The 26,647-nt window shown below is 37.2% G+C and overlaps 1 protein-coding gene and 1 pseudogene across 2 annotated transcripts; one reads left to right on the top strand and one right to left on the bottom strand.

Moving 5' to 3' along the window:
- Window positions 1-2,007: 2,007 nt before the first annotated feature.
- LOC147513910 (mitogen-activated protein kinase kinase kinase 20-like) lies at window positions 2,008-2,538 on the bottom strand. Its single transcript, XM_086598980.1, has one exon. It carries the CDS (start codon window positions 2,536-2,538, stop codon window positions 2,008-2,010), a length of 531 nt encoding a protein of 176 aa, XP_086455106.1.
- Window positions 2,539-2,705: 167 nt separating this feature from the next.
- LOC147513909 (threonine--tRNA ligase, chloroplastic/mitochondrial 2-like) lies at window positions 2,706-17,816 on the top strand (annotated as a pseudogene). Its single transcript, XR_015216119.1, has 9 exons — window positions 2,706-2,717; window positions 2,846-3,052; window positions 3,215-3,361; window positions 3,481-3,628; window positions 13,432-13,685; window positions 14,017-14,427; window positions 16,418-16,726; window positions 17,169-17,364; window positions 17,459-17,816. The product of XR_015216119.1 is annotated as a threonine--tRNA ligase, chloroplastic/mitochondrial 2-like (transcript).
- The last annotated feature ends 8,831 nt before the right edge of the window (window positions 17,817-26,647 follow it).

Here is a 26,647-nt window from a genome sequence, read left to right as displayed (position 1 = left end):
CAGGAATTTCACGATAGCTAACTAGCTAAGTATGGCTTTAAGACATTATGACGACTCATATGGAAGTATAAGAACCAACAATAACTAAACACATTCTTCTTGGTAGAGCATGAGCTTAAGATGGTCTGAGACACGAATTTTACCTGATAAATACTATCATTCCAGCATTTGATGTTAAATTTCTTCATCCCACCATTTTAACAACCATGGGGGTAAATTCAAGTAACAACATGACTTTACATTTTCCTTAAACTCACCAGCATACGTATAGTCCTAAAGTTGCTCAGTCTAATCTTCAACTACAAGAAAGTTTTGCCATCTCAAGAGATACAGAATTACCGGGATCTCTGCCTCTGTACCTCTGCAGCCTCATTTTGCAGCACATCCTTTTGAGAATAAACACTGCAATGAACTCATCAAAAGCGGGATTGCAGCAGGAACCTGAAATGTATCATGATTTCCACAATCTACAACCTCAAAAATATTAGTTCAAGGTGAATGGAAATACAATACAATCAAACTGTTTGATTTACTTGACGGATTATGTTAAAGAATAATTGGATTACCACTCTGGACAAAATGACTATCTACTAATTGCACTGGAGATCCGTAAACAGTTAGTCTGATTGTGGAGTATGTAATTAAAGCTGTCAAGGGATGTTATTGAAAATGAAATTTAGATGTCTCAATTCCAACATTATAAAGAGAATGAAATCTAGTCACTTTGCCACTTTCAGTGACTGCTGAATTTATTTCCGTCTAGAGCAACCCTACATAGTGGTATTCCATAAAATGGTGTGAATGGGTGGGAGTGTTCTGAATATATTTCAGAATCTTATATCATGTAGTGGGCACATCAACATCCTAATCTTATTAAGATGCATAAAGGAAATTCCAAATAGTTGTAACACACTGAACAACTTTGTTTCTACTGTGAACACTGCAGACACTCTTGGGACTTGGCCAATGGATAGTATTCTGAAAGTATTAAGCTCCCCTCAAACACTTCAGTTATCTATGATGATGACTAGTAAATCAAGCAGGGGTACTACAACACTACTCACTATAAACTGAAAAGTTTATTAACTGAATATGGAAAAGTTTTAAAAATATCGATCAGACAACACATCCATAATTTTAAATATAAAGAACAATATGGAAAAACAAGTAGTTAGCAACAAAAAGGTCCTGTAATAAAAATAACAGAGGACCAATTGATTGTATTAATGTTAAAATTACAATGAATTGTTGAATTAGTACAATTGAGCATTGACGTATTTAAAAAGAACGTTTACATGCCAAAGAAAAAAAAATCATATCATCTCCTCAATTTCAACTCTCTTCCACTCATATCATATCATCTCATCTCCTTGGATACTCAGCATTCCACAATGTTGATTCCTATTTCCTTTGTTCTTTAAGCACCTCCTTGTTGTTGTCAGAGCCAGGGAATGGATGACTACGACTGACTAGCACCACCTCAACTTCATCTGTTATCCTTCTCCTCTTTGTGCCATTGTATGCTGCTACTGCAGTGAATACTAATATAGGAATGCCATTTTGGCAAAGGCAAGTAGGAAGCAGAAGATACCTTGGAGGCAGAACAACCTCTGTTGCGGATGCTTCCCTTTTTTATGTTTTTTTTAACCACCTCCTTGTTGTAGTCACCAGCAACGAGTCACGAATGGATGACTGAGTAACTTATCAACACTCCACCGTAACGCCACGTCTTTCACTAAACACTTCTTCAAAAAATCTTGCGCTTCACTTGAAAGATAGCTTGGTATTGACGGCAGTTCATCACTATAACCAATACGCTGCAAGAGACTATTTACTGGAGTGTCGCAATCAGAATTCCACGGTTTTTGTCCAGTTAGCATCTCTAGAACAACAAGTCCAAAAGCCCATATATCAGAAGGAGGCTCATACTCATTATAACGAATTGATTCTGGCGCCATATAAATTGGAGTTCCCCTTATGCTAATTCTGCCATCCTCGTTCTTATTCTCAACCTTCTTCCCAACCCTCTTCAGCGAGACCAAAATCGGCAATCTTTGGCACAACGTTAACCCTAGCAGAATCTGATGGAGTAGGGACAAGCAGGATGTTGTCAGGTTTTATGTCGCAATGCACATAGTTCTTCTGATGAACATACTTAATCCCTTCAAGTATCCCCTTACTATAACGATTAACTTCAAATTCATGTAAGCCAATACGATAATTACCATATTGCTGTCGGATTCGATCACCTAAGGATCCAAACGGCCCATACTCAAGAAACACATTAAAATATGCCTTCCCGTTATCGATAGTAACATCATCGCCAAAAAAGCCAAGTATATATGGACAGGAGCCTTGAAGATGATAGTATATGTCACTCTCTCGCTCAAGAGAACGCGCCTTTGTGAGTACAACTGACTTCACAGCCATTACAGGTGGCATGAAACTTGTTTGGTTTGGATTGGTGGTCGCCATGTAAACGCTGGCAAAACCACCACTCCCCAGTTTCTTTCCCCTCGTCCATTCTAATTCTTCCATCTCTCAAAACTATATGTGTTTTTTTTCTCACCCTGATCGTGAATCCTATCCCCAAATTTCTATATACGAGCTCAACTGCGGTACTATCTACCTTCTCCTTGCGCTCCAAGTTAACGTTTTTTTGTTTTGTGTTGGTGACACTTGGTGTTTCTATAAATAAAAGAATTATGTACGTCTCCGTTTCCTATTTGAACTTGTAATGGCCACTTGAAATTTCGATTTTGGTCAATATTGCGAGAAAAGCCGAAAAGAAAGCACCGAAATAAATATAACACGAAATTTCAACAAGATTATATCCTCATGGCAGCGCTTTCCTCAAAAAGCTCTCTCATTTCTCCCTCTCTTCATACCCTTTTCAAGAAGGAACCAAACCAAGAAGAAACTTGGACTTTCAGTAGCAGTCCCAACTTCAGTTGAAACTAAACAAGTGGGAAAAAACAACTCTTCAGATGACTCACCAGTTGTACTTCCAACTAATGATTCTTCTGAGGAGTTACTTCGTATTCGACATACAGTAAGCACTTTCTTTTATTTGTTCATGTATATACTAAGTTTAAGCTGTCAATGTATATTTGTTACTTATGGGGATGGGGCACTAGTTACTGTTTTATAATGAGTTGGTGTAATGTATATATGGTGACCCAAAGTTTGTTTTTAATGATGTGAGTGAGTGCAGTGTGCATATGTGATGGCTATGGCAGTGCAAAAGCTTTTTCCAGAGGCTAAAGTGACTATTGGACCATGGATAGATAATGGGTTTTATTATGATTTTGATATGGAACCTTTGTCGGATAAAGACTTGAAAAAGATTAAGAAAGAGATAGTAATTTTATATTCATTTCTATTTTTTTTTTTTTTTTATAGAAGAAGTTGATGAGGAAGTATATTTATTAGCTTATTGTTTCAGGGTACAGAGAATTTATTTCTTACATCAATATGTAGGATCGGATTATAAACCGCAATTTACCACTAGTTAGAGAAGAAATTTCTAGAGATGAAGCTGAGAAGAGAATATCTGCTATTAATGAACCTTACAAAATGGAGATTTTGGATCGTATCAACCAAGACCCCATTACCATTTATCATATAGGTCAGCTCTCTCTCTCTCTCTCTCTCTCTCTCAGTTTATTGCTGTGTATGTGATCTAACACAATTTCATGCAATCCCATTTTGTTTGGTGTGTTTGTAACAACATTTTATTTCTTATACTGTTACGCCCGGTTAAGTAGTTTTGTATAGTTTCAGTTTCTTATTTAACACAGTAGAATGGAGAGAGGTCAAAAAATAAAATAAAGTAATAATAAAAATCACGCAACATGATGGTAGTGAATAAAACCGAGTGAACTTCAACACTGTAGCCACTTTATTTGTTTCTTCACTAAAATTGAACTTTGGTCGTCTTCCCCTTGGACCCTTGGAAACTAAGAAGAACAATCTATGGAAGTACGGAACATATTGAATGCCGCCAGATTTAACCTATGAAAAGCTGGAGCACGGGGGACAGTTTTACATGGATAACAATAGACGAAGACCACTGGTAGCCAACACGCGCTCATCTTTTTTGGTCACAAGGGCTCGCCAAAGGCTTATAATGTATTGTAGGATCAAATGTGCTGTCAGAATGATCTTTCATACAGTGATTGGATTATAGGGGCAACAGTGAAAGCAAAGGAAATTAATTCTTCTTAGAAGTAAAATTTTCATAGAAATCTACCGCTCAATGTTTGGACTTCTAGAGACAGAGAAAGAGAAGATAGACTTCTAGACTTCAAAGCAAACAGAAGAGATAGAGAGAGATAAAAGAAGGAATATAGAGAGGCTCTCCAAGAATCATCGCAAAGTTCTGAGAATTCAGAAAGATTTGTGTAGTTCTATGGGAAAGTCAAAATGACACAATTCTATGTTCTGCTCACACGCCGCTTTTCAAGGCAAATTTTTACGATAATTTTTTTTTCTTGATTTGTTGTGGTCCCCTGTTTGGGTGAGAACTCACGCAAACACACTAATGATCTTGTTGGAGAGGTTGATATGGAGTGAGAGAGACCGTACCACCAATGGTCACCTTCACGATCCAAATTGTTCTCTCGAATCAAGTCTCAAAATGCACGTAGTTCTTTGTTTGAAATGATTGTTGGGTATTTATAGGAATCTTATTGCTAAAAATACCCTTTCCTTATTTGACGAGATATTTCCCTTTTGTATGAAATCTTTCCTAAAGCTTCATATGGAAAAAATCCCTTGACATATCTCCTGACCGCTATATATAACTTGGGTGTCATATTAGTGGGCGTTGTCATTGCTTCAATAGAGGGCATGCCCGAATGCCACATTAGTAGACAAGCGGGTCGCCACGATGGCGGGCTAGCAAGCCCGCCTCATTAAATGGCCGGCTCTTTATAGTGGTACCCAATGATTGTCGTTAAGTAGGGTACAAGTACGATGGTACATACACGCCCCCTCTTTCTTGGATGGAATTAGTTCCTTACGGCGAAGAATAGACATCATATTACTATAAAAGAATGAAACAAAGTGTGGTCACAATTTCTCGCGATGCCACGCGAATAACTTAGTTAAGGTACTTAACTTCGTAATGCTTTGAATTAAAGCCGTCGATCGTTACAACCTCTTTTATCTTGAAGAACACCTAGGTGATAATGTAAAATTTGGGAAAACGTAAATTTCATTTTGTTGATAGACACGATAAACCGGTTTTGCATTTATATAGTCATTCCCGCTTTGATTGCTATGTGATTTGTGATGAGTGGGGTAAGGTATTGTAAATGCTAACCCCACGATTTTCTCAGTGCGTGGTCAAGATATTGCATATGCAAGTCCCGTGACTTCTTGATGCGTGGAGTAAGGTGTTGCAGACGCAAACTCCACGACTTTGTGATGCGTGGAGTAAGGTTTTGCAAACACAAACTCCACAACTTTTTGATGCGTGGAGTAAGGTTTTGCAAACACAAACTCCATAACTTTTGACGCGTGGGAGTAAGGTTTTGCAAACGCCAACTCCACGACTTTTGATGCGTGGAGTAAGGTTTTGCAAACGCAATCTCCACGACTTTTTGATGCGTGGAGTAAGGTTTTGCAAACGCAAACTCCACGACTTTTTGATGCGTGGAGTAAGGTTTTGCAAACGCAAACTCCACGACTTTTTGATGCGTGGAGTAAGGTTTTGCAAACGCAAACTCCACGACTTTTTGATGCGTGGAGTAAGGTTTTGCAAACTCAAACTCCACGACTTTTTGATGCGTGGAGTAAGGTTTTGCAAACGCAAACTCCACGACTTTTTGATCGCGGGAGTAAGGTTTTGCAAACGAAAACTCCACGACTTTGAATTTGTGTAGGTTAAATACCAACCTCACCTAAACTAAGGTGGTGGTGGATCGAACTAGAGTGCTTTCTTTGTACATTGCTTTTGAGGAATTTATATACACCGTATGCGTGTCTTGGTCGAATGGAAGTCAAATATGGAAGAATGAAATTTTATTGATGCTTTCAAATTTGAAACAACATAGCTAGTCCGTCTCATGGACAAACACTAAGGAGTCACCACTTTCGAGCTACCAATTTGTACTAATGGGAAACCAATTTAACGATAAAAACGCCTAAGATGGAGCGCGATTCCATGGTTTCGGGAGAGGGTTCCCAAATTGTCTTGAAGGAAATATCGCCCTTAGAGGCAAGACGGTCAATGATAAGAGGTCCTTCCCGGTTTTAGCTTCCCCTGCCGATGATCTTTGATTGTCTACACAAGAGACCCGGTCGCTGGATGAAAAACTTTCGCCGAAGCTTCTTGTCATATTGCTTCTTCATTCATGGCTTTGGTAATGGAGGAGACGAGCAATACTTTCCTCGCCGCACTTCATCTAGATTGGCCTTTGAATGAGCTACTAATTCGTCATTATGGCCATCATTTAAAGCAGCGCGGGTCGCCGTCAAAAAAAATTCCGGGTAATAATACGCCGCTCCATACGCCCGGTTAAATGGTGACATTCCCGTCGGCGCTTTGGAGTTGTTCTATACCCATTAACGCGGCTGGTAACTCCCTTTGTCCACTTGCCTTTAAATTTGTTCGAAATCGACGTTTGAGGATTGCTAAGATGGATTTATTTGTCGCCCGGCCCCCATTTGCTTCTCAGGTGATAGGGTGCGAAAAAATTCAGTTGAATATGGAGACTAGCACAAAGCCTGTGTATTTTCTTCGCATCAAATTGTTTTCCATTATCGATATTAGCTCGGTACGGGATACCAAATCGGCAAATTATATCCTTCCATAGAACCGCCCGACGTCCGGCTTGTATGTGCACCAAAGGTTGTACTACGCCCACTTGGTAAAGTAATCAGTAGCTATGAGAGAAAGCGAACATTCCCCGGAGCTCTGGTAGGGGCCCAATGATGTCTAAACCCCATTTTGCAAATGGCCATGGTGAAAATCGGGTAGCTAGCTCGGCTGGCGGAAGAGTACCCAAATGATAGTGTTTTACGACAAGGAATACATGTCCGGGAAATGTTTTTCGCATCCAATTGCATATGAGGCCACCAATATCCTTAAGGTCATTGCCTTATGAGCCAAACTTCGACCAATTCGAATGATTTCCGCGATATCCCCGCGATGGATTTCTTTGTAGCCGCGGTCTTCCTTCCGTGTTGTGAGACACCTCAAAGATAGAGACAATGAATTACCTTTCCTGTACAATTCGCAGAGTTCCCGTGGATGAAGATCTGAGTATAAACTTCCATGAGTCTCTTTTGACGTTATCTCGCGATCTTGGGCTCTGCGGGGACTATGCCATTCGAGAAATGCAATGACCGGTGTGCGCCAATCGTCCGATGTCCGCCAATTTATATTTGGGTAAGTGAAGTTGTCGGGATCTTCCGTAATTTCGTCGTCACCTTGATCGTTACTTTCGGTATAGAAAGCAGAGTCCGCATCATTTTCTTGGAGAGTCATGTTTCCATCTTTCCGGGAAGCGTCTTCTTCACCGGGCTTGTCTTGTAGGGAATATCATACTTCCTTTTCCTCGTATTGACAATATTAATGTCCGATGGTAGATGTTCCCTATCCATACCGAAAAAGCAACACGCCGTTGATGTAGATGTCCGTGAGTTGTTCTAAGGACAAGTCAATGCTCGGTCTTTGGAAATCAACGTTAACTTGTCTTGGTCCATCAATGTCCATCGCGGGATAGATATGCTAAAGCGCCTCGATGTCGAACATCATTCCGGTGGCCTTTGTATAATCTGGATGGTTTCAAACCGGTGAGCAAGTCCGCGGAATTAGGTCTAGGTATGCCGCCATTTTATCGCCTCTCGGGCTTCAAAAGAGCCCGAGAATTGCCTCGCCACCAACCGTGAGTCGCTGAAAATTTGTAATTTTCAACTCCTAAGTCCAAAGTCAAGATTAAGGCATATGACATGGCTTTTCATATTCTCGCTACATTATTGAGGCCTTGAACCCAAAACGAACCGAAATAATGGTTGACTTATCCGCTTGATAAAACACATCCTAATCCGAGCCGGATTTGTTGTGTGAGCCATCCGTAAACAATCCATGAATCGGATGAAGGGTCGGATATGCTTTGGCTTCTTCGCCTCAACTATAGCCGCTTTCACTATAGATACCGCCGTCTTGGTTGACTTCGGGACAAAATCGTCGATAGGGAAATCTGCCATTAGGGATGCAAGTGCATGACCCTTTTCTGAAATGCGAGGTTCAAAATTGATGCTATAAGCACTTAAGTAGATGTCCCATTCCGCGAGTCTACTTGATTCCTGGGCACTTCGGAAAACTTTGCGTAGGGATATTCCGTACACTTTGATCGGTCTTCCTTGGAAATATGGCTTGAGTATGCCCGCAAAGATGAACCAAGGCTAGAGCAATTTTTTCAATTCTCGAATATCCGCTTTCCGCCCGTTAGTGTTTTACTAATGAAGAAGATTGGACGACCGCCTTCTCCATCGATGAACAGATCGCACTTATCGCCAGATCAGTAATGCCAAAGTAAGCTCCAACAGTTGCCTCAGAAATTGGCCGCCAAGATTGGTGGTGCGACAAAGGTAGTTCTTAATTGATTGAAAGGCATTTTCACAATCATCATTCCACTTTGCCGAAGTCTTTTAACGCCCGAAAGAAAGGATGACACCGGTCCGAAAGTATTTAGAGATGAAACGATTTAGGCTTTGCTAAACGCCTACGCGAGTAGTTGAATCTCCTTTTTGTTTTGGAGAGGGCATGGATTGAATGGATCGGATCTGCGTTCGGTTAGTTTCGATGCCTCGACGAAGTCATCAAATACCCTAGAAATTTTCCCGATATCAACCAAAAGCACATTTCAAAGGATTTAGCCGCATGTTGAATTCCAATTCCGGGCAAAAACGATTGTAAGTCGAGATGTGATCGCCAATCGCTTGGATTTTACAACCATGTCATCAATGTAAGCTTCTATTGTCTTTGCCCAACATATCTCCGAAATATGGTGTTGATCATCCTTTAATACGTAGCCCCCGTTTTTAAACCGAAAGGCATAACTTGGTAACAAAAATCCCTTTGGTCGCTGATGAATGCGGTTGCTTCTTGGTCTTTAACGCCTAAGCGGGATCCGGTGGTATCCCGAATACGATCCATAAATGATAAGCGTGGGTAGCCGGGACGTGGCATCTACCAATTCGATATTCGTGGAAGAGGGTAGGGATGAATCGGGCAAGCTTTGTTAAGGTTCGTGAAATCAATGCACACTCATTTTACCATCTTTCTTGGGGCACCGCAACCACGCGACAACCACCGCGATATGAAACCGGTCAGATGAACCGAAGTTGAGAGTAACCGATCAATTTCCTCTCGACTTTGAGTTTTCTATCCGGGGCCATGCGCTTTAAGCTTCGCGAACCGGCTTGATGGTAGGATCCATGTCAAGTGTGTGGCATGCAACTTCGGGTCGATCCACGGCATCCGCCGACCAATTGCAAAGATCTTTTTGTTTTTCCGAGGAGTGCTACCATTTTTTTTGTTCATTTTCCGTCGGGCTTCGTTAAAAATGAAAGTTGTTTGTCCGCCTAAATTCCCAATTTGAACTTCTAAGAGGCGGTCGATAGTCGGCGGTCCTTCATTTTGTGAACTAGCAAGATAAATACCGCGGCGGCTAACTCGATTTAGACACCGCTTCGCGAATTCATCGAGAATTGTATTTCCCCGCATATCCGACCGACGATATTCATCCAAGACTTTCTCGGTTATACCATGGGAAGCCATCCGTCACCGCAAGACCTTACAAATTTTGTCGAGATGGGAATTTTATCGCCGGTGAAAGGTAGAGACTATCGCGCCCCATGCCGTGGAGCCGCTCTTCCTAGGATTGCATTGTGACGGGGACTTGCAATTCATCGAGGAATTCAATGTCAATAGACTTGTCCATGAAATGCGTGGATCGGTAGAGACTCTTCCTACCGGAGTTGTTGCGGTTCCGGCCAAACCCAATGATTGAGTACTTTCGTAGTAATTAAATTTTCGGCGGTACCGCATGTTCTTGTAGCAACTTTGCAAAAATGACGCCGACAGAGCTTCCAAGATCTATCATGATGCTACCGAACTTCGCCATAATCCAACGAAAAGTTTGAAATGACGACAAAGCATCATAATGAGGATGATGGACGCCAATTAGATCTCTATCACTAAAACATAGGGGACCAAGCTCTGTGGTTTCTGAACGAATTCCTTCAACAAAATCAATGTTATTGACGTGATAAAATTCCCGTAAGAAACCAAACTTTGCTCGTTGTTCACACTTTTGCCTTGTTCGTGAAACATCATTGATTTTGGCATGACCAGCTAGTATGACATTGTGGCCAGTCATTGCTACATTTTGTTTCACCGTTTTTGAAAGCACAAACTCATCTAATTGTCCCTTGTCGACTAGCCTCTCAGATTTTTCCCTTGGTGGATCTCGCACTCTCCCCGCTTTTCATGGCGAAATCATTGTGGAAGTGACACCAAAGATTTTTGTCACGCGTAGACTTAGTGTTTTCGTGCAAAGGGTAGTGGTGGAAAAAGTAAGTTATACCGCTTGATCTTTTCATATATCACATTGTACTTGGCATTTAATGGAGCGAGCTTCATTTCCTCACTTAACCGTGTTAACCTTTGTTGTATTCTAACTTCATTGTGGTCCTTCCGATATGTTTTGCTTCGTTTGGCTTTACCTTCGTTTGAGTCTTTACTCCGGCAGTCTTTGTCTCTTGAGGCTTTTGATCTAACATCTTCCTCCACGCAATGAACTGGCGTGTTCGTGCAAAAACAATCGGATTTTGATTGTGGGGGTCCCGCATAAGGGAGTTGTAAATTCCGCTTTTATCGAAATGGACTCCTTCCTTGAATGCATGAATGATCATTACGCCGGGACATCGGTGACCTCTGCTTGCACTTGGCGGAAACGAATTACTTAACTTTGCCAATGCTTCATCCTTTTGTCGCTTGGTGTTGAGCAAGATGTTGACATCCTTAGGGCGTGTCCAATTATGCTTAAACCGATCCAGGAACCGGGTTTGCTAATTCCTCGAAATGACGCTGATAGATTGAGTCGGGTAAACCGAAAGCCAACGTAGAGCTTCTCCTTTTAACGTAGACGGAAAAAGTTTGCACAGTAGGGGGTCATCTTTGCGCCATAGAATTACCCTGCTTTTAAACTCCATAACATGATCGTTTGGGTCTCCTCCTGCTTCGTTGAACGTAGGAAGGTCTGGTTGTTTGAATCCTTTCTGATGCTCTGCATTTTGTATTTTTAGAGAAAATCTCCCCGACGATATCTTCATTTCATCGCAAGGTCTTTCCATCGCGGCTTCAGACACCCACATTAGTCATTGTTTTCTTGATGATGTCTTTGATTTGTTGTTCCGTGAATGGTGCACCCGCGGGCTTCTAGACTTCACGACTTGAGGAGTAACTTCACTACGCTGCATCTCACGGTGTTGTCGCCCCCCCTTGTTGCTTTGCTTCTATATTTGGTCGGTTCCTTGGGCTGCGAGAGACCTATGCCGATAAAACGGGCTAGCCGGTCGAACCGGGGACCCATTTCTTTGGTGTGGCCATATTCGGGCTGACCGTCATTAACCCGCTCAGATCGGTTTGTGCATTCAAGCCATGTCTAAGGTCATGTTGCAATTGCCTCTCGAGGTCCCCGATCTTGGCGCTCAAAGATTTCGCCTTATGGTGGATGTTGTCCACCTTTTCGATACGCTTATGATCAACATTCAATGATCTTGTCATGTTATGACCACTTATACGCCCTAGTGTTGTTGGTATTTCGAGATCCGGATCGCCTTTCTTGAATGAGATGAATGTCTGTTTGACCTTGGGTGACGATGCTCAGGGACCGTTTCCAATGGACGGGATGTACCGTAATTAAATTGTAGTCGGTTGGATACACTCCGATTTTCACCGGATCTGGGAGCTCTTGCCGGTGTGGAAGATGCAAAGATCGGGCGCCATCCCTTTGTACTTGCTTCCCTTTGTCCAAATTTATACGCAAGTAGTTGCTATGCTCCTTCTCTCTCAACCCTCGACGCAAGACTTTAACGGCATGTCTTCATCTCCTATCTCCATGTTATCCGGATCTACTTCGTTTGCATTTGTAACATCTAGATCTTGAAGGTGAGTTACTGGAGCCTGAGATGTCGGACGTCTAGATCTGGGTTGTCGTGGCACTGGGAGTTGAAAAGGCTGATCTTGCAGATCTGTTGCAGCCGGTTGTTCTATCACCTCCCCGATTGATTAGTATTTCCGGATTTTCGCCTTGTTGTTGTTGTGTTCTTGCATTCTTGTTCACCCTCGAGACCTTGTAGTTTTGCCATTAATGGTGCTTGGAAGAAGGAACGTGGAAGAGAGCCCGTCAATAAGGACCACGGACGGCGCCAATTATGTTTGGGTGAGAACTCACGCAAACACACTAATGATCTTGTTGGAGAGGTTGATATGGAGTGAGAGAGACTGTATCACCAATGGCTGCCTACGTATCCAAATTGTTCTCTGGAATCAAGTCTCAAAAATGCACGTAGTTCTTTGTTTGAAATGATTGTTGGGTATTTATAGGAATCTTATTGCTAAAAATACCCTTTCCTTATTTGACGAGATATTTCCCTCTTTGTATGAAATCTTTCCTAAAGCTTCATATGGAAAAAATCCCTTGACATATCTCCGGACCTGCTATATATAACTTGGGTGTCATATTAGTGGGCAGTGTCATTGCTTCAATAGAGGGCATGCCCGAAATGCCACATTAGTAGACAAGCGGGACTGCCACAGAAGGGCTAGCAAGCCCTCATTCATTAGTGGCCGGCTCTTATAGTGGTACCCAATGATTGTCGTTCGTAGGGGTACAAGTACAGTGGTACATACATCCCCCTTATATTGATATTGTGGTCGTACAACTCTAATTCCTAATCCTGTTTGTTACATATAACTTATAGAATTTATGTTCTTTCAAAATTCGTCAGAAGCTTCTGATGTGATTTAGGGATTTTTCATATCAGATTTAGAGAGTTTTCAGTCTAGTTAGAAGTCCAATTTAGAAGTTGCTTTTTATTTAAAGAGTTGTAAGCCTTTCACCAAATTAGTTTGGGAGCGAATTGATTTGAGTTTGAGTACATTATTCGTCAAGTTTTTCGTTACTGTAATTGTGATTGGATCAGTTTCTCTGTTGTCTTATACTAAATTTGTGTGGGGTTCTTGCTATACGTGTTTTAATAATTGTAAAGTGCTAGGTAATTGATTTTTATTAGATTTGGGTTTTTGGACAATTGTTATGTAAGCAGACGATCAAGCGTGTTATTCCGATCCATTTTGTTACCTTTATATTCTTTCTGCATGTCTCTTATTATCCTATTTGGCGTTTCTAGGAAATGAATGGTGGGATCTTTGTGCTGGTCCCCATGTTGATTCAACGGGGAAAATAAACAAGAAAGCTATTGAACTTGAATCCATTGCTGGGGCCTACTGGAGAGGGGATGAAAACAACCAAATGCTGCAGAGGATATATGGCACAGCTTGGGAGACAGAAGAACAGCTGAGAGCATACCTTCACTTTAAAGAGGAGGCAAAACGCCGTGATCATAGACGTATTGGTCTTGATCTTGATCTGTTCTCTATACAGGTAGTTGCACTTGTTCTCTTGTTGCAATTGTGGCTTATTACTTGTTTCCCTGTATTAATACAGTATGGTTGGTGTAATGGTAATTTGATTCTTTGGAGTTCTACAGTATGGTTGGTCTACTCAAAATGGCACATCGGCAAGAGCCTTCGGGGTTGATGAGCCTTCGGGCTAGGGTCCTTCAATGTAACTGGTGTGGGTCTGCCTTAAATATTTCACAAAAAAAAATAAATACTACAGTCCAAGTATTCTTCAATAGTTATTTGCAATCTCTACTGAACAACAACATCTCTTTTATCAAGATATCAAGGCATTGGAATATGTCCTTTTGCAGGATGAAGCAGGTGGTGGATTAGTATTTTGGCATCCCAAGGGGGCGATTGTTAGACACATTATAGAAGATACATGGAAAAGAATGCATACTCAACATGGTTATGGCCTGCTGTATACTCCACATGTGGCAAAGGCGGATCTGTGGAAGATCAGTGGTCACCTGGACTTTTACAGAGAGAATATGTTTGAGCAAATGAAGATTGAGGATGAGCTCTATCAACTTCGGCCTATGAATTGCCCTTACCATATTCTTATCTACAAACGGAAGCAGCATTCTTACAGAGATTTTCCAATTCGAGTTGCAGAACTGGGAACAGACAAGAGATTAGTGGCAAATTTTGGAACACGCAAGACTGAGGCCAAGGTCAAGGATGGAGAAGCCCTAACATTGCCTTTCCCAGATATGGAGGAATAAGTTCCATCCGCTATCCTTACTGTACCACGACCAGAAAGGATATTGCAACTAGAAAACACATAAGACATACCCGTCGTGTGATTAGACGCCCCTGAATCAATGATCCAGGAGGAGTTGGATGAGGTGGATGCGACATTATATGCGGATGGTATACCTATTTGAGCAAATGTAGAAGTGGAAGTGGGTGTAGAAGACTGTCCAGAAAGTTGGGCCATCATTCGACAAAGTCGGTCCAAGTCTGAAACAGAAAACTTGGAATCTGGCGAGGGAGTTGTGATTTCTTGTGATCCAACATTTGATGTAGGATTTGCAAACTGTGTAGAAGAACCTCGTTTAGGGTTGGACCCGTGTTTGGAAATTGTTCCTCAAAGATGAGGATGTAGGTCCCAACAACCCTCACGAGTGTGGCCATTACGACCACAATGATCACATTTAGGTCGTTGACTCTTGTATGGCTGTTTATCATCACCAAATCTCTTTGAACCTGAAGGTGTCTTTTGAGTAGTGCTGGAGGAAAAAGCAGATCGATCATGAGTCTCTTCTCGGACACGCATAGCTGAACGTCGACTATCCTCCCCTGTATATAGGAATATACTTCTGCCAAAGTTTTTGGCTGCCTCTCTAAAATCTGCACTCTTGCATGCTCAAAGTGAGAGTTAAGTCCAGCAATAAATCTGAATATGCGACTCCGCTCAGTTTGAGAATGTAGAGAGGCTACATCTTCTGCACATACTGGGTTATAGTCGTCATAATGATCTATTTCTTGCCACTTGCTTCGTAAGGCTTATAATAAGCTATTATCGACAAATCCCCCTGCCGAATATCCAGTAACTCCTGCTCCAAATCATAGAGTTTTGCGAAATTCCCCTCCTGGGAATAAGTTTGTTTCAATGCATCCCAGATCTCCTTTGCAGATTTCAAAAACATGAAACCTTTGTTAATTGAAGGTTGCATAGAGTGGATCAGCCAGGAACTCACCATGAGATTTTCTCGGTGCCACTTCTTGTATGACTTATCTGTTGGAGCTGGCTTAGAAAGAACACCAGTGAGGTAATCATCAAATCCCCTTCCGCCAATATACATCTCGGCAGACGTCTTCCACTCTAGGTAGTTGACCCATCAAGCTTCACCGTAGTGATACATAGTTGTGGGTTATGGTCTGCTTGGGTACCATGTGACAACAAACCCTCGTCTGTTGGTGGATTAGGAGAAGAAAAAGATAAATCCTCAGTGGATGGCATTGCTTAAAGAAATAAAAATCACCCGACTTTGAATAAGACTTCTTTAGATCTTTGACAAGACTTCCATTAGATCTAGACAGATTTATGTGGTGGTTATAGGGCTTGATGACCCACCCTAAACCTTTTTGATTGACGAGCAACCCTGCTCCGATACCATGTTGTAATTCTTAACTTGTCACCACTATTTAATAATAGAATAATAAAAAGATTATGGACAAATGAGGAAGAAGATGGAGAAAGATGGAGAGAACTTGAGTGTTCATTCTCCCATCACCTTGTATTTATAATACTGTTTACAACTCATGACATAATACTAATAAGGAAAGCAGACAAGATATGATATGATACCATATCATATCATAAGAGATATCATATGATATGCTATGCTGGAACAATATATTTTCCATCATTAGAGTGCCACTATACAAGATGCAAGGGGTTGTGATTAAGTCTAGGCTCCTCAGTATTTATCTGGTCTCACTAAGGAGACTGAAGAGCCAAATTGAGTAAATATATTCTCTATAATGTCAAAAATATCAGTGAGTAACATCCTGCAGAGGCGTAGAACCCTAGACTGAAGCTTCAGTAATTCCCCCATCCTTTCTTGTGCATCGTCTATATTATTCTCTAACGCATGTATTAGTTTTGCTTCTGGTATATGATAATGCTAGTCGCTACCGATAAGAAGCAGAGGCTTATGCTACTGCTACGTAATTAAACATATTTGCACCTTTTACTCATTGCAGGACGATGCACACATATTCTGCTTAGAGGATCAGATCAAAGATGAAATTAGAGGTGTGTTGGATCTAACAGAAGAAATCTTGCTACAATTTGGTTTCAACAAGTATGAAGTCAACCTTTCCACAAGACCAGAGAAATCTGTTGGAGGTAATGATATATGGGAAAAAGCGACAAGGGCCCTTAGAGATGCCTTGGAAGACAAAGGTTGGGACTACCAAATTGATGAAGGTGGGGGTGCTTTCTATGGTCCCAAGATTGATCTTAAGATAGAGGATGCCCTTGGAAGAAAGTGGCAATGCTCAACTGTGCAGGTATGCTATTCTAGTCAACGGGCAAGAGAAATCTCTATTGCTAGTGAGCAAGTAATGTGATGAATTTTCATTAATAAATCACAGTGGACTGAGAAGTCCTACTACAAGAACAATCTAAAAGCAAAGCCTCCCACAAGTCCCGAGATTGCTTTCTTTGCCTGGTGAGGGTCCTCAGAGCATATCCTAGCCAAATATTACCACAGGGGAGAAGAGTGATTGTGGTAACTTTCTCACTTGTTTGGGAGGGCAAGTGAGTCTTTCAATCATGTCCTTCCTTCCTGTGTTTGGTCTTCCTCCCATTCAGAATCTAAAGTTTGGGTGTGCCAAGAGTCGGGTATTGGATTTGATCAAGGATTGTGGTCTTCGCCTTTTGTTATGTTGATTGCAAGAGGATCATGTATGGATTATTGGCCTAACAAATGTCAATTCATGATGTGACTAGGTTGATTTTAATTTGCCACAACGCTTGACATTACGCATATTGACTCGAACTCAGAGAAGAAGCGCCTATTATGATTCATAGAGCCGATACTTGGATCCTTGAGCTTTTTGGAGTCCCATATAGAGCACTATGCGGTGACTTTCCCTTGTGGTTTTCTCCAATCCAAACCCGTGTTTTACCGGTCACAGACACCCAGGTTTGTTGGATTTCACTCTGATTTGCGATTTTATGAGTTCACGCTGAAGTTCCTTTGTTTATCTTGACACTCAATTCTCTTTATGCATTTTCAGCTTGAATACTGCAACCAAGTCACAAGAACATTAAAAGATAATGGTATTCGAGCAGAAGTTTCTCATGTAGAGCGCTTACCAAAGCTCATAAGAAATGCTGAGAAGCTGAAGATTCCATTGATGGCAGTCGTTGGGCCCAAAGAAGTGGATACCCATTCTGTTACAGTTAGATCAAGATTCGGTGGCGAACTTGGAACCATGAGCATAGACGACTTTGTTAGCAGAATCAAGTTTGCCATTGAAAACAGAATATCACTTTAGAACAGTTGAGGTTGAAAAGTGATCAAGGTATACATCCTGTTATTCATTTCTGTATGCACATGATAAATGAAAAGTAATTTATAGCCTTAGAAGCCTTGTACTGCCATGAGCCTACAGTCCTACACAACGCATGGAGGAAATTTCTAAAAATTATATATAAAATACAGGCTCACATTCAAATCTAGCCATGTCTTTCACAACCAAGGATGCCCATGCTTCTACTCAATTGCCACATTTAGTATCCACTAACAAAATTAAGGAAACTTGCACTAACTAGTAAACGTGAAACGTTCCAGTTTGCCATTCGCATATTGTTCGTTCACCTCTATGAAAGACTTGTAAACCATTGGAAGACCATCATCAGCTTGAAGTTATCTAACATAGTCACTGTCAATCTTCTTAAATGCTTCCTGCAACTGACCAACCAAGCAATGCAATTCTGGGGTGCTTTCCATTTTTTATGCTGCCATCGTACAAACTGAGATTTCCAGAAAATGGATTGAACAAGGGTGGAAGTGGAGCTATTCTTCTACGCATATTAACCACATGGCTCGCGGAATGGATGCTTTAACAGATTCCGATCTCATTTGGTGTTCCACATGTCCGTTGTTGGATGAATTAGCTCTGAGTGCATCTATATTGGAACAAAGACAAACCTTTTGCTAACAAGCTTCCAGGTTAGGCTTGATGGAACATCCTTAGGAGGTTAATGGCAGGCTAGTTGTTAAGGAAAAAGCCCAAAGATCATAATGCCTTAGGCCCCAATCCATAAAAGTTACCAACTCTTGGAAGCATTGCTGTGGATTTGTTCCAAGTCCTGGTAGAGATTTAATGTGCTCATGCTTACCGAATTACCAAAACCATTGTCACCAAGTACGGTAATGGGTTTAAAAGCGGTGTATTTGAAAAAAAACTTAGTTCAGATTTTTTAAATGGAATGTCTCGGGAAAAAAACGGAAAAAAAAAAGCGTAAAAAAACGTGGGGCATAAAAAATGGGTTTAAAACGGTAAAACGGGTTTAAAACGTATAATACGTATAATATGTAAAATAAACGGTAAAAACCGATGATAAATAATATAATATATAAGGAGTTTGATTTTTATAAGAGTGGAAAAAGAATAGACACATAAAATAAAAAATAATAATAATACAAATGAAAGAAAATTCAAATACATGAAAGTATCAAATTATCATTACTCATCCAAATACTATAAGTTTTAGATTCAGTGCCAAAACACGACTCAAAATAAGATACTACTAATTACCAACCATAATGACATAATTAAGTACCACAAATAAGTTAATAACTTTAAAATTTTCAATTAATTATTAATAGTCCAAAACAAAATAGAACTGTCTCAATAAGTCAATCTAACGCCCACTCTTCAAAAAGGTAAACTCCAAAACCCTTTTCTTTTCTAACGTTTTCTTTTAGGAAAAAAAAAAAAAAAAAGTTTTACACCGGAGATTTTCAAAATCTCGGGTTTTAAACGTTTTTTAAGTTTAAAACGGGTTTCAAACGTTTAAAACGCGTTTTTTTGAAAAACTCGGGTTTTAAACTGGAACCAGACGCCTAGCTAATATCTCGGGTTTTAAACGCGTTTTTTTCAAAAAAACGCCGTATTTGGTGACAATGCCCAGAACCATGACATTGCTGGCTGTATCCCAAACACTTGTTATTTTTTACCATCGGAAATTACTATATATTTAGAAATCCTTAGATATATATTATAGCTATACCCTCTTGGCTCTATTTTTCAAGGCTTTACAGAGTCTCCAACTTTTTCTAAACTCTAATACTAATTACGGAAAAAAAAACAAAAAACAAAAAACAAAATCCAAATCTATTTTTTGGAGCACTTTAGAGGCTCCAATTTTTTCTAAACTCTATTACTAATTATAAAAAAGTATAATATAAATAAATAAACAATCTCATCTAAAGTTTCACGATTGTCCAACTTTTTCTAAAACATATAGCTAATTACGGAAAAGAAACTAAATTGCAAAAAAATAATATTTTCAACCAAAAACGATTTTCATAAAATCCTTACATACAAATAATAGTTTCCACACTAATCTCGCATTTAAGTTTAACATAACAAAGTTTCTTTCTAGAAAATGATAATGAAACAATGAAAGAACAAAGGAAAAAAATGAATTGAGTTGCTTGAACATTTACTTTATGCATTTGTTAACCACACATGTAACTGGAAAAAAGGGAAAAAAAATAAACTAATCATAAAATAAGTAATAATGTACACCAAAAACAAATAAAATTGTATTGTATGCAATATATATATGGGCATAACAAATAAAATTGAATCAATTTGAGGTGTAAAATTTAGTCATAGTTAAGGATTTCAAAAACCACATGCCACAATAATTACGATATATTCTATTTTTCAAGGCTTTACAGAGTCTCCAACTTTTTCTAAACTCTAATACTAATTACGGAAAAAAAAAACAAAAAAAACAAAAAAAACAAAATCTATTTTTTGGAGCACTTTAGAGACTCCATTTTTTTTTAAACTCTATTACTAATTATAAAAAAGTATAATATAAATAAATAAACAATCTCATCTAAAGTTTCACAAAATGTCCAACTTTTTCTAAAACATATAGCTAATTACGGGAAAAAGAAACTAAATTGCAAAAAATAATATTTTCAACCAAAAACGATTTTCATAAAATCCTTACGCCACAAATAATAGTTTCCACACTAATCTCAGACGAAGTTTAACATAACAAAGTTTCTTTCTAGAAAATGATAATGAAACAATGAAAGAACAAAGGAAAAAATGAATTGAGTTGCTTGAACATTTAGGGTCCTGCTTTTGTTCTGTAGGAAATGCTTGGGAAAGGAAAGGAAAAGAGGTGTGGTCCACCTTTTTCCATAGTTTTTGTTGTTTGTTTGCCCACTGGAAAGGAAAGGCCGCTCCGCTTTTAAACAAAAACTAGGAAATGGAAATGGTTTTGAGTCCATGGTCCAGACCTAAAAATTTTAGGGAAAGGTAAGGAAAGAAAAAAACAGGCACAATTTACTTTCCTTTCCACAGTTTACCAAACAGACACAATTTTAAAAATGTTTCCATTCCATTCCATTCCTTTCCTTTCCTTTCCATAGTGGACCACTTATTTCCTTTCCTTTCCATTAGTTAAAATTTAACAAACATGCCCTTACTTTATGCATTTGTTAACCACACATGTAACTGGAAAAAAAGGAAAAAAAAAAAAAAAAAAAAAAAAAAAAAAAAAAACTAATCATAAAATAAGTAATAGTGTACACCAAAAACAAATAAAATTGTATTGTATGCAATATATATATGGGCATAACAAATAAAGTTGAATCAATTTGAGGTGTAAAATTTAGTCATAGTTAAGGATTTCAAAAACCACATGCCACAATAATTACGATATATTCTAATTAAATTTATGAATTTTATAATTTCCAATTTTAGCGGATAAACAAGATTCAGTTAAAACGGACGTTGGCTTAAATAAATTATATAACTATTGATTTAGTTAAAATAGACGTTGGGCTTAAATAAATTATATACCAAACCAAACCAAACCAAAACAAATTACATATGGAAAATTATATTATATAAAAAATAACATTACAAAATATATAATAGCAATTGGAAAAAAAAAAACCCCAATAATAACAAATATTTTCAAAAATATATAATACTGCATGAAACCAACGTCAAAGAACAATTACCGGAAACATAAAACTAGATGCAAAATGCATTGAACTAATCTCAAATAATATTTAATAGAAAATCGAAATTGGATGCACATGCAAACATTAAACTAATAAACTAATCTTAAAAATTAATTAATGGACAATCAGAATATTGATACAACTGCATTAAACTAACCTCAAAAAATAATTAACGGAAAATCAAAACTTAGATGCAAATACATCAAACTAACACTAACAAATAATTGTCGGGAAATCGGAAACTGGATCCAAATGCATTTAACTAACCCTCAGAGATTAAATTACCGGGAAATCGGAAATTGGATGCAACTGTATTGAACTAACCTAAAAAAAAATAACTAAATTGCAAAAAACAATATTTTCAACCAAAAACGATTTTCCTAAAACCCTTACGCCACAAAGAATAGTTTTCACACTAATCTCAGGTGAAGTTTAACATAACAAAGTTTCTTTCTAGAAAATGATAATAAAACTACGAAAGAACAAATGAAAAAAATGAATTGAGTTGCTTGAACATTTACTTTATGCATTTGTTAACCACACATGTGACTGGGAAAAAAAAAAAAAAAATAAACTAATCATAAAATAAGTAATAGTGTACACCAAAAACAAATAAAATTGTATTGTATGCACTATATATATGGGTTTAACAAATAAAGTTGAATCAATTTGAGGTGTAAAATTTAGTCATAGTTAAGGATTTCAAAAACCACATGCCACAATAATTACGACATATTCTAATTAAATTTATGAATTTTATAATTTCCAATTTTAGCGGAATAACAAGATTCAGTTAAAACGGATGTTGGCTTAAATAAATTATATAACTATTGATTTAGTTAAAGTAGACATTGGGCTTAAATAAATTATATACCAAACCAAACCAAAACAAATTACATATGGAAAATTAAATTATTCAAAAAAGAACATCACAAAATATATAATAGCAGCTTGAAAAAAAACCCCCAATAATAACAAATATTTTCAAATATATATAATACTGCATGAAACTAACGTCAAAGAATAATTAATGAGAAATAGAAAACTAGATACAAATACATCGAACTAACCTCAAATAATATTTAACAGGAAATCGGAAATTGGATGCACATGCAAGCATTAAACTAATCTTAAAAATTAATTAATGGACAATTAGAATATTGATATAACTGTATTAAACTAACCTCAAAGAATAAATAACGAGAAATCAAAAATTGAATGCACATACATCAAACTAACACCAACAAATAATTATCGGGAAATCGGAAACTGGATGCAAATGCATTGAACTAACCCTCAAAGATTAAATTACCGAGAAATCGAAAATTGGATGCAACTGTATTGAACTAACCTAAAAAAATAACTATAAATTGGAAACATAATGCAAATGCGTGAAACTAATTAATCTTTACAAATAATTAACGGGAAATCGGAAATTGGATGCAACTACACTAAACTAATTTCAAAAAATAAATTTGATGCAAATGCATTGAACTAACCTCAAGAAATAATTAACGGAAAATCAGGAATTGGATGCAAATTCATTGAACTAACCTCAAACAATAATTAATGGGAAATCATAAACTATATGCAAATACAACCTCATCGAATAATAAACGAGAAATCGGAAACTGGCCGGATGCAAATGTATTAAACTAATCTAAAAAAATGATTAACGGAAAATCGGAAACTAGATGCAAATGCATTTAACTGAGCTCGAAGAATAATTAGCAGTAAATTAGAAATTGGATGCAAATGCATTAAATTACAGCAAAGAATAATTAACAAGAAATTGGAAACTAGATGCAACTACATTGAATTAACCTCAAAAAATAAATAACAGAAAATCAGAAATTAGATGCAAATGCATTGAACTAACCTCAAAATATAGTTGTGTTATAAGTTGTGGGAATGTCTCGATAAGTATAGTTTTGCATTTAAAACGGAGTTTATCTAATCTTTTTTTGTATAATTGGGAACACCTTAATTGCTATTCAAGTAGCTTCAATATGAACTTTATCTTATTAAACAATTTCATAAAACTTCAATCAAACTTCTATTATTAAACAACAAATGAAGTTGAAGGGTTTTATCAATGGCGAGTTATTTTTTTAATAGAGAGTACGTGAGGTTTTCATGTTATAAGAAATTTGGATGAGTGAGCAATATAATATCTGTATATAATAGTTATGCATATATAGTTGAATATATTTTTCAGAATAATTAATATGACAGGACTCATTCGTAGATAATCTTTGAAGATCCCACATAGTGAGTCAGGTATATAATTTAAATAATAATTAACGGAAAATCAGAAACTGGATAATGTTTGATGATCCAATATAGTAAATCAAGCATAATTTATTTTTATGTCATGTTTGCAAGGACACTACATATGGATAAGTATAAAGTTGGTATTACACACCACATTAGATAATTAAAAGGAAATCGAAAACTGGATTCAAATACATTGAACTGGGCTGAAAGAGTAATTAACAAGAAATTAAAAACTTTATGCAAATGCAATAAACTAAAGTCAAAAAGTAATTAATTAGAAATCGGAAACTGGATGCAACTGTATTAAACTAACGTCAGAGAATAACTAATGGGAAATTAGAAATTGGATGCAAATACTTGAAAAATATTTAACATTAAATCGGAAACGGTATGCAAAAATGCATCAAACAAACCTCAAATAATAATTAACGATGAATCAGAAACTGGATGCAAATGCATTGAACTAACCTCAAAATATAATTAACAAGAAATCAAAAACCAAATGCAACTGCATTGAACTAACCTCATAGAATAATTGACGGAAAATCAGAAACTACATGCAAATACATTAAAATAACCTCAAATAATAGTTAACGGGAAATCAGAAACCGGATGAAATTACATCGAACTAATTAAAATCTCAAAGCATAAATAATCATAAATCATAAACTAGATGCAGATGTATTGAACTAACCTTAAAGAGTTATTAATAAAAAATCGAAAATTGTATGCAAATATAATTAACTAATCTAAAGACTAATTAACGAATATAGAAACATACAAAAATGGATGCAAATGCACTGAACTAACCTCAATGAATAATTAACGGGAAATCATAAATTTGATGCAACTGCATTAAACAAACCTCAAAAAATAATTAACGGGAAATCGAAAACTTACTGCAAATTCATTAAACTAACCTCGAAAAATAATTAATGGAAAATCAGAAATTGGATGCAACTGTATTGAACTAACCTCAAAGAATAATTAACGGAAAATAGAAAACTCGATGTAACTGCATTAAATTAAAATCATATATTAACTAACAGGTCGGGAAATCAGAAATTGGATGCAATATCCTTGATGAATATTTAACGGAAAATCAGAAACTGGATGCAAATGCATTAAAATAACCTTAAAGAATAGTTAACTAGAAATCAAAAATCGGATGTAACTACATCGAACTACCCTCAAAGCATAAATAACCGGAAATTGATTGGAAACTAGATGCTTAACTAACTTCAAAAAGTAATTAACGGAAATCGAATCGGATGCGATGTATTAAACTAACATCAAAGAGTAATTAATGAAAAATTAGAACCTTAATGCAAATGCAATTAACTAATCTCAAAGAGTCATTAACGAAACATTGAAAACTAGATGGAACCGACCAATTAATTTTAATGAATAACTAACGGAAAATCAGAAATTTGGTGCAACTGCACTAAACTAACTTCAAATAATAATTAACGGGAAATCAAAAACTTGATACAACTACATTGAATTAACCTCAAAGAATAATTAATGGAAAATCGGAAACTAGATCCAACTACATACATTGAACTAGCCTCAAAGAATAATTAACATAAAATTAGAAATTTGATGCAAATGCATTGAAATAACCTCGAAATATAGTTGTATTATATATAGGGAGAATATAATATCTCGACAAGTATAGTTTTGCATTTTAAGTAGTGCTTATTATAATTGTTTTATTATGATTGAGAATATCTTGCTATTTAAGTAGCTTCAATATCATCTTCGCCACATTGAGCATTCTCACAAAATTTCAATCAAACTTTTATTATTAAACATAACAACCAAAATAAATCGACGGGTTTTACTAAGATTTAGTGCTTTCGTTTGATAGAGAGTGGTGCAAAAAATTTAAACAAGTGATTAATATAATTTTCATATCTCATAGCTATAAATAGTTGCTAATATTTTTTAGAATAATTTAATATAACGACACCCGTTCGTAGGACGGGTTCGAAAGCTAGTAAAATGATATATATCAATAGAGGTGTTACCGTTTTGGCGGTGATACTTAGACTGATATAATACAAGTACCAAATCAGATAAGGAAAAGTATTTGGTCAACGCGGTGAGAAACAAAAGCTGATCTAGAGGATTTCAAACGGCTACGTTGGTGGCTGAGATTATTTCAAGAGAAAGTTAACGTGGTTCAGATTGAATCCGCACGGAAAGCAGCCTTTCCTTTCCATGGGCAAACAAACAACAAAAAAACTATGGAAAAGGTGGACCACACCTCTTTTCCTTTCCTTTCCCTAGCATTTCCTCCAGAACAAACAGACCCTAAATGTTCAAGCAACTCAATTCATTTTTTCTTTTGTTCTTTCATTGTTTCATTATCATTTTCTAGAAAGAAACTTTGTTATGTTAAACTTCGTCTGAGATTAGTGTGGAAACTATTATTTGTGGCGTAAGGATTTTATGAAAATCGTTTTTGGTTGAAAATATTATTTTTTGCAATTTAGTTTTTTTTTCCCGTAATTAGCTATATGTTTTAGAAAAAGTTGGACATTTTGTGAAACTTTAGATGAGATTGTTTATTTATTTATATTATACTTTTTTATAATTAGTAATAGAGTTTAAAAAAAAATGGAGTCTCTAAAGTGCTCCAAAAAATAGATTTTGTTTTTTTTTTTTTTTTTTTTTTCCGTAATTAGTATTAGAGTTTAGAAAAAGTTGGAGACTCTGTAAAGCCTTGAAAAATAGAATATATCGTAATTATTGTGGCATGTGGTTTTTGAAATCCTTAACTATGACTAAATTTTACACCTCAAATTGATTCAATTTTATTTGTTATGCCCATATATATATTGCATACAATACAATTTTATTTGTTTTGGTGTACATTATTACTTATTTTATGATTAGTTTATTTTTTTCCTTTTTTCCGCTT

Source organism: Coptis chinensis, chromosome 3 (assembly GCF_015680905.1).
Source record: "Coptis chinensis isolate HL-2020 chromosome 3, ASM1568090v1, whole genome shotgun sequence".
NCBI lineage: Eukaryota > Viridiplantae > Streptophyta > Magnoliopsida > Ranunculales > Ranunculaceae > Coptis > Coptis chinensis.
The sequence above is the reverse complement of the archived record's forward strand: the minus strand, read 5'-3'. Positions and strand labels throughout refer to the sequence as shown.

What these genes read in the sequence shown, in the direction of transcription:
- LOC147513910 (XM_086598980.1), bottom strand. Translation starts at nt 2,538, where the DNA reads ATGGAAGAATTAGAATGGACGAGGGGAAAGAAACTGGGGAGTGGTGGT.